Source organism: Coptis chinensis, chromosome 7 (genome assembly GCF_015680905.1).
Source record: "Coptis chinensis isolate HL-2020 chromosome 7, ASM1568090v1, whole genome shotgun sequence".
Taxonomy (NCBI): Eukaryota; Viridiplantae; Streptophyta; class Magnoliopsida; order Ranunculales; family Ranunculaceae; genus Coptis; species Coptis chinensis.
Window position 1 is genome coordinate 79,826,993 of NC_141462.1, and position 9,491 is coordinate 79,836,483.

The 9,491-nt window shown below is 41.5% G+C and overlaps 1 protein-coding gene across 1 annotated transcript; it reads right to left on the reverse strand.

The window, feature by feature from the left end:
* LOC147489185 (uncharacterized) lies at positions 1-1,717 on the reverse strand. Its single transcript, XM_086574584.1, has 2 exons — positions 1,193-1,717; positions 1-72 (listed from the first exon to the last, which is right to left on the reverse strand). Exons 1-2 carry the CDS (start codon positions 1,715-1,717, stop codon positions 1-3), a joined length of 597 nt encoding a protein of 198 aa, XP_086430710.1.
* Between the last annotated feature and the right edge of the window lie 7,774 nt (positions 1,718-9,491).

A 9,491-nucleotide genomic window follows, 5' to 3' on the forward strand; every position in this document is an offset into this window, starting at 1 on the left:
TCAGTTCGGTGGGAATAACGACTTCTGTGCCATAGCATAAGGAGAATGGTGACTCACCAGTGCTGGAGCAAGCTGTGGTGCGATGAGCGCACAGAATGTTCTTTAACTGATTTGGCCATTGAATTTTGTTCTTTTCAATCTTTTTCTTCAAATTTTCTAAGATCGCTTTGTTGCTAGCCTCAGCTTGGCCATTACTTTGAGCGTATTGAGGAGTGGAGAATGCATGGACGATCTTCAACTTTGCTAGAAATTCTTTGACTATTTTCCCCTTGAATTGGGAGCCATTGTCCATCACCAATGTGTGTGGTAGGCCAAATTTGGTGATGATGTACGTCCAGATGAAGTTTCTGACGTGTGATTCTTTGACATAAGCTAAAAGAATTGCTTTGACCCATTTAGTGAAGTAATCAGTTGCAGCTAAGACAAAGCAAAAACTGGTACTTTTCTGTGGGATGAATGGTCCCATGATGTCCATTCCCCACATGTGAAATGGCCAAGGGCTCACAATGTTGATCAACTCGCGAGCTGGTTGGATGATATTGTGGCCAAAGGTCTGGCATTTGATGCACTTGAGTACATATGCTTTAGCATCGATCTGCATTCGAGGCCAAAAGTATCCTTGGGAGATCGCTTTGTGTGCCAAAGAGCGACCTCCAGCATGGTTTCAGCACTCTCCCTCATGAATTTATGCAAAAATTAATTGACCTTGTTCTGGGCTTATGCACCTCAAGAGAGGCCCGCCAGCAGATTTTCAGAATAACTTGTTATTGACCAGGCAATAACGGCGAGCCAGATATGGGATTTATTTGGCTTTGGCACGCTCTTCTGGGAGTTTTGGGAGTGTACCGTGCTGGATGTACTCTATGATGGGCTGCATCCATGTTTGACTCATCTGATCTTTAGAGAGTGGGCACAGGTCGCTGACTTCTAAGATGTGTTCAGCTTGGTAAGCAGGTCGGTCAATTACTTCAATGAGTAACTGCCTAGGGCGCAGTTCGGTGTTTGGGTAGCTAGGTAAGCTAAACTGTCTGCGTACGTGACGATTTTCATCACGCAAAAAATGGTGTATCGTGGCTTTCTTGAAGGAAGGAAGTAACTGATAAACAACTTGAAGGTATTTAGAAAGGTTACCTTCGTGGGTAGTGTACTCTTTAGCAATCTGGCGAACGACTAGTTGCGAGTCACTAAAGACTTGAAGTTCTTGTACACCAAGCTGTAGCGCCATTCTAAGCCCTATGATTAATGCCTCGTACTTTGCCTCGTTATTGGAGGTCGCAAAGTCAATGCGAACTGATTTCTCCGCCATTGCTCCATCTGGGGATACTAGGACAACTCCGATTCCACTTCCTCCGGGGTTGCTAGATCCATCTACAAAGAGAGACCAGACGGTCTTGTCATTCTTCTTTGTGGATGGGATAACCATTTCTGGTTCCCAATTTAGGTCGTCGACAGGAAAGTCAGCTAGGAAATCGGCAACGACCTGTCCCTTCTGAGAGGTGCGTGGGATGAATTCGATGTGGTGTTCCCTGAGTTCTTCAGCCCACACTGCCATGCGAGTTGTCTTGTTCTCCTTGTGAAGGATCTTCTTTAGTTGGAGGTCAGTGAATACTTTGATTGAATGTGCTTGAAAGTAAGGCCTGAACTTCCTTGCCGAATATAACAATCCCAGTACTGCTCTTTCAATGTATGAGTAGTTCTTTTCGGCTGGAGTTAGCATCTTACTTGTGAAGTAGATCGGTTTCTCTGAGTTGTTATCTTCCTTGAAGAGAACCGAACTGATAGCAAAGTCTGATATTGCTAGATAAAGCCCCAGTGTTTCCCCATCTGTTAGTTTGGCTAGAACGGGAGGTGTTGTCAGATATTCTTTGAGGGTGGAGAACGCTTGGTGGCATTGATCGTTCCATGAGAACTGATCACCTTTTTAAGAAGTTGTAGGAATGGTCGGCACTTGTCTGACGCCCTTGAAATGAATCGGTTAAGTGCTGCCACCATTCATGATAGCTTCTGTATCTGCTTCTTTGTCTGTGGGTCGGGCATGTCCAAGAACGCTCGGATTTGGTGTGGGTTAGCCTCGATCCCGCGCTGTGATACCTGGTACCCCAGAAATTTCCCTGAGGACGCTCCAAAAAGGCACTTTTCTGGATTCAGCTTCATTCGAGTTTGGTGTAACCTGGAGGATGCTTGCTCAAGGTGAGTGAGGTGGTCACCATCTTTCATGTTCTTGATGACCATGTCATCAATATAGACTTCCATGGTATCCCTTAACATGTCTTGGAACATGTCGGTTACCAGTCATTGATAAGTTGCTCCAACGTTCTTGAGGCCGAACGGGAGGACGTTGTAGCAGTAAATTCCTTATTCGGTTATGAATGATGTTTTCTCTTGGTCCTCTTCAACGAGTGGGATCTGGTTGTATCCACTGTATGCATCCATGAAGGATAGGAGTTCGTGGCCACAGGTTTGGTCCACAAGTCGGTCGATTCTAGGTAAAAGAAAGTTGTCCTTATTTGTTTCTTGGTTGACATTAGTGAAGTCCACACAAAAGCGAACTGTGCCATTCTTCTTTGGAACTGCTACTATGTTAGTGATCCATTCGGAGTAATCGACCTTTCGGATGAAACCGACTTGTTTGAGTTTGTCGACCTCATCGTTGATTGCTTTTTGAAACCGCAATGATAGTCTCGTAGGTCGCTGTCGAATTGGTCGAGCATTAAGGTTGACATTTAGTCTATGACATGCAACATTTGGATCTATACCCGGTACATCAATATACGACCAAGCAAAAACATCTTTATTCATGGATAAAAAGCTTACAAGATGGGCCCTGAGTATAGGATCAAGGTTAGCCCCTACATAGACGAACTTAGGATCATCTTCGGTTCCTAAGTTCACTCGCTGCCTTTCTTCAGCTTGTACTATGGCTTATGGTGGTTGAGCATCCTCTGGGGGACTACATTTTGGAGTTGCTTTGCCGATCTAATGACTAATGGGAGTGGCCACATGAACTGGAATGTCTTTTGTAGTTATGACAATAGGGTCTGGTGTGACTTCTGTGGTCATGACAACAGAGGCTGGAGTGATCTTCTGAAGCTGTATTAGTTGTATGAGACATGGTGGGGCGATTTCTGGGGTTTTGACAGGTGGAGCAACGACTACTGGAGCGACTTTTGGAGTCCTAACTGGTGGATCAACAACTGCTTTAGCGACCTTTGGAATCTGTACAGACGAATAAACCTTCTTGCAAGAGCCTCCAACGTTCTATTTTGGTGCTTTGGCTCTGACTTCAGCAACCAAGTCTTTGGCCATTGTGTAGCTGGTGGACTCGTTCCGTGTGCTGACAAGTGAGTCAGCGGTCTTGTTCGCTGAGAGGATTTGGTTACAATGATAGACCTCGAGCTGGTTGCTTCGAAGCTCAATCATGCCCCTAGGGCCTGGAAAGCGGAGAACTTGATGCAGTGTTGACGGTATAGCCTGCATTTGATGAATCCAACGCCGTCCTAGGATGGCGTTGTAGGACGACTTGATGTCCAGGACACTGAAATGCGTATTGAAGCTGACTTTATCTTCTCGCGATCCCACAGAAACTAGGAGTATGATATCACCAATTGGGTCGGCTCTGGAGCCATTGAACCCGTAAAGAGGAACAATTGGATCTATGAAGACTGACTTGGGCAAGTTCATCTCTTGGATGGTATGGTAGAACAAAATGTCGCACGAACTACCAGGGTCAATCAGAACACGCTTGACTGTCCAGTCGCTGATTCTGACGTGGACTACGAGTGCGTCATTATACAGGAGGCACACCTTGTTGAGGTCGGCCTCTGTGAAGGTGATATCACCAGAACTGCATGGAGCAGGTGCGGCCTGGGAAGAGAAATGGTAAACTTTTTGAAGGGTGCCAACGCGCCTTCTTTTCTCTTTGGATGATGTTACCGAATCATCTGGAAATGTGATCATATGAATGGTTCGGTCATTGTTACGATTTGACGAGTGCTGACGTCGCTCATGGCGGGAACGGTCTCTGGGACGCCCTCTGTTGTGCGGGAGCGAGCTTGAACATTGTGGCGATCGTGGTGGGGTGAAGTTCTACTACGCACCTTGCGGGTCATAACTTTATGGCGAAGATCGCCGTTAGTGATGTTGGTGTATTGCTTGATATGTCCTGCTTGGATGAGGTCCTGAAGGTAATGCTTTAGCCCCTAGCACGTATCAATCTCGTGACATTTTGCTCTCGGTGGAAAGCGCAGTAAGGCTTGTCAAGTCGATCTGCTGGTTGCCGTATCGCAGGTCGGTAGTATGCAGCTCGTTTGATCTTGTCCAGTATGTAACTGGGAGATCGTGTGAGGACAGCGAACTCTCGGTTGTTGTTTGTTCTGTTCCCCGACTTCTGTTCCTGCGGTTTGGACCACTTTTTGGTAGGTGGGATATCGTCGGAGATCGCTGCTACTTCCTGGTCTTCTGTTAGGTCGTGACATCTCAAGCTTTCTTGTAGCTTAATGTACTTGTCTACTCAAGCGTATAGCTCGGGCAGCATTTCTAGACGCTCTTTCATCAGCGACTTGGAAAGGTTTGTGTTGCGCACTCGACAGGCGTTGGAGAATGCTAGTGTGGCAAAGGACTTTTAAGACCGCTCTCCATGGATAACAGTTCGCTTTGAACCGACCTAGGAATTGGCGAATGGTTTCATCTTCGCCAAATGACAGCTGGAAGAGTGAATCAAGATCAGCTTTCTTACGTCTGTTGTGGACGTACTGACTAGCAAATAGATCGGTGAGTTGCTCGAAGGTATTTATCGAGTCTGGCTCGAGTGAAAAGAACCAATCGAGTGCGCCATCTTTGAGACTGGCGGGAAACAAACGACAATGAAGATGATCAAACTCCGCTGCACTATAGAGTGCCAGGCTTTGAATGTAGTGAGTTATGTGCTGACCAGGACACGCGCTGCCATCATATATCGGAAAACGTGGTTGGATGAAATATGGAGGAGAAGCTCTACTAAGTACCTTAGCAGTAAACGGGGACGTGCGGTATGTCTTCAGCATTTTTTGGATGATCTGGGTGGCATCTTTCTTGACTGCACTTTGGTCGATCCGCTGTGACAGTTCGTTAATCTGTTGATTAACCTCGTTAATCCTGTCCTCTGCTACGATACCAGGTGGATTCTGCGTGTCCACTTGTGCCCGAAGCGTGACATTCTCTTGCCTGAGCAGGGTGATTTGCTTATTCATCGTTCCTAGCTGACTTGCCAAATTCTGGATTTGAACTTCGAGGCTTGCCATGCTTCGTGGGCTTGAGTATTTTTCTTTTTGGTTTAAGGATTTGTGAAGTGGTTTCTTAAGAAATCGAGACCACAGACGACACCAATGTAAAGGAGTGTTTTAGTTTACCTTTACATACAAGAGAAGAAGGAGAATGGGATTGGATTTGGGAAAGACCTAATTCGTTGATGAGCGAACTGCCTACGTATCTTCTCTTGATTCTGGGGGGAGAAAAGAATCAGGTCTGGCGTAGTTCATATGGGAGGTATTTATAAATGGTGAAAGTGAATCTTATTTCAACACGTGTAAAGATCAACACAAATGTAAGATGGAGATTGAGAAGGCGTGCGAGAACTGTGTTGATTGACATGCTGTAATGAGGGGGATTAGTAGCTGTGGTTAGTAGCTTGCGGTAGGGGTTAGTAACTTGCGGCAGTGATTTGTGTAAATGCAGCTTTGGTCATGATTGCTTCTAGAAGATAGGCTGAGTCATGATATAGAACGATCTGCGGGGTGATGCGATCTATTCTGGAGTGATCCCGTAACTCGCTAATGCGAGTTAATGATGTAGGTCGGAGAACTAGGTCATAGGTCGGTGTGGTATTTCCACCATGCCGAGCACGTGCTTGATATTCCTGAATAAGAATATCACTCCCTCACACCAGCCTCTTGCAATCTTGAACACCAGGCCACACAAAGCACCTCGATTCCAAATTATGGGGTCATTAATGCCTAGCCCTCCTTCTTGCTTACTATACATCAAATTTTCTCTACTTGTCTGGTGCATCTTAGGAGACATAGTAGGATCACACCATAAGAAATTAATGCATATCTTTGAAACTTTTAATGAAACACTCTTAAGGAGAAAAAATGTTCTAGCCCAATAAGAATGAAAAGAGGATAGCATTAAGCATATGAATAATAGAAGACCAAGCCACATAATCATAAACCTTTTGGAGATCCACTTTTAGAGCACATTTTGCAGTACCATCTTTCCTTGTGTAGCTTCTCAACAACTCATGAGACAACATGATATTTTCTTAAATAAAACGACCAGGGATAAAAGTAGATTGGTTGGGAGCAATAAGTTTATCCATGAAAGGTTGCAATCTCTGAGCTAAAAGCTTTGCAACACACTTATAAATCACATTAGTGCAAACAATTAATAGGTATGTAGTCTCCCACTCTAGAAGAAGTAGGGCCTTTAGGAACTAAACTGATGAAAGTAGAGTTAATACTTTTAGGCATATAGACATGCTGAAACATATTTTATAGAGTTCACAAAATCCTCACCTACAATAGGCCAACATCTTTTGAAAAAGAAGGCATTATAGCCATCTAGCCATGGAGCCTTATTATCCTCCATACATAAAAGGATAGACTTAATCTCATCAAAAGTAATATCTTTTTCAAGTTCTAAGGCATCAAGAGAAGATAAGGTACCTGTCACTTGTAAAGAACTGAAGAAATCATCATCTTGAGATATAAGAGTCTCTCACCCCAGCATTGAGTGATAAAAGTTATAAAATTAAGCAATGACCAGACTAGCTAGGATCATTAAGAGTAACACAAGTACTATCCTCAATAGACCATATGAAAATTTTCCCTCTCCTTTCCTTTATAGCACTGAAGAAGTATGCATTATACCTATTATTAAATTGCAGCCAATCACAGTTTGCCTTTTACCTGAGATCTTCTTGCTCGACCCCCTCCATTTTAACAAATATAACATAAGTAGCTCTAGCTGTTTTTTCTTGCTGAGAAAGAACATGATCCATAGGGTAAGATTGTAAAAGATTTTGAATTCTATGAAGTTCCTACTTAGCATCATAAACTCTAGATTCAAAATGAGAAAACTTCCCTTTAGACTAACCTCTGATAGAATTCCTTAATAACCTCAGCTTAGAGTTTAGAACAAAACAGGATTTCTTTGTATATACACTGGCCTTAAGCAAAACCTACTAGAATTCTGGATGAAAAAACCATATGTTACAAAATCAAAAAGGAAGGTGAATTTTCTGAGATGTATACCAGATAATCTTGATAAGAGAGTGATCAGAAACTCCAGGGGGAGAGAAAACAGTCTCAATTAACATCACAAAATCCCATGCAGAATTTACTAGACACCTATTGATCTTAGACATTTTCCTTGAAGATCCATCAACATTATTCGACCATGTGAAGAAATTACCATAATACTTCATATCTAAGAGACCAGAGAGGTTGAGACAATCATGAAAGCCTATAGTTTCCCTGGGATGGACAGCTGAACAACCAATTCTCTCATTTGAAAAGAAAACATTATTAAAGTCACCTATAACACACCATGGCTCAGAAAAACATGAGGTTAAACTTTTAAGAATATTTCACAGAAAAGATCTTTCATAAGGATCATTGCTAGCGTAGACAACTGTGAAAAAGAAATTCTTACCATATGCCAGATTAGTAACACAAGAGTGAATACATTTATCTGACTCAGTAAGCTTCTCAACTTCAATAAAGTTAGGATCCCATCCTATCCATGCTTTACTACCTGGGTTACAATTATAATTGTCACACCAATGCTAAGGACATAAATAGGGGTGTCTTCAAAATTTGCAGGTGATGTTAAGGTCTTAGGCTAAGTCCAATGGTATGTAGTAAAACTGGAAAAAAAAAATTGTTTAAAGGATAGAGAGTACGATTTTTGGATCCAATGGTTTGGAACATACTACGCCACTTCAACTGCCCTAGTTTGAAATCATTCAATTTTATTCCATTTCAACCGATGCTAAATGACATTCAATTTTTTGGTGGGGACACATACAATTCTACCGGTGCCAAATGACATCCAATTTATTATTCTATGACACTTGAAGTGGCACCATTTTTTTTATTTCAAACTAGGTGTAACCCGTGCCTTCGGTACGGGTTAGTGGATATAGTTACGGAGTAATATAGTCATTTGTAGTATATCAATTTCAATTGAAGAATTTGCACTAAATAAGTTAGTGGATATAGTTAATTGACTGTGAGATAGTTAAATCAGTCAAAATTAATTTGTAGTAAAGTTGTTAGAGACAAACTATACGTTGAAATTAGTAAATTTGTTGAGATTATAGAACATGATGTTAAGCAATACAAAATTGTTTAAAGTGATGAACTTAGTAGGATGAGAGAAGGCTTTAAGACATTTTGAAGTTTTGAAGATAAAGAAGTTTCCTATTTTTTCTCGTTGAAATGTATGTTATGTGGATCATTCGAGAGTTCATAAAATTATAACATTTTTTTTTTAATTTTTTAATGGAGTAATCTAAATTGGTTGAACTTGTGCAGTTTAACGAAACAATGCTGGGTAGACATTTTTTTTTTATATTTTTTAATGGAGGCTACACAATGTTGGATGTATAGTTAGATGAACCTGTTGTTAGGAGTACATCAATTCTCTTGGAAGATGTGGATCTTGTCCATGGCTGAATGCAGGTGTTTGTAAGTCTGGGACAACGTATTGGGCCGACTGTATTTGGGAGTTTTTCTTTGTCATAAAGGTACCCAAAAGAAAACAAAAATTGAAAGTCCCATTCGAGTTGAAAAGGCAACAACAATGTCCAAAAAACAATAAAATTATATTCCTCTGTTTTTTGGAAAAAAGGAAACGAAAATGAATAGCTTGGTAGATTTTGCATAAGATCTATTGAAATTCAGTGTCGGTGCTGATGTAGTGAGGCTATATGGAGTAAAAATCAGTTCGATAACCGGGTTGCTTACCATTTATTACCGTTAATGTGAAGGTCAGTAACAACTTTAATTAAATGAGGTACAATAGAAGTATGATGAGCAAGAGCTTTTGAAAGTGTACAATGAGGAAACCATATTTTGTGCTAGAGAGGTCTTCAAGATCCATTTCAATTGCTATAGTTTAAAAATAATTTGAATGAGAATATGTGAGTGACAACGTCTGAATTATAAAGTGTAGATTAGATTATCCCCACGACAGCAAGTATCACAACCTTACGAAAAGAAGCACTTTAAAAAATCAATGGGAACTCTCATAGCCCTTTTTGTTTAATAAAACATATGATGACCAGCTTAAGAGCACTCTAATTAACACCTTATAAGGGAGTAATAAATAGTTGTGGTTGGGTTTTTTGCTGCCGATGAATATATATCAAGTAACCTTGAAATGCATGTTTGGGATTGCAGAGCCCACATTGAACACAACAACTAAGTTCTCTTTTTTTTGTTATATATCAA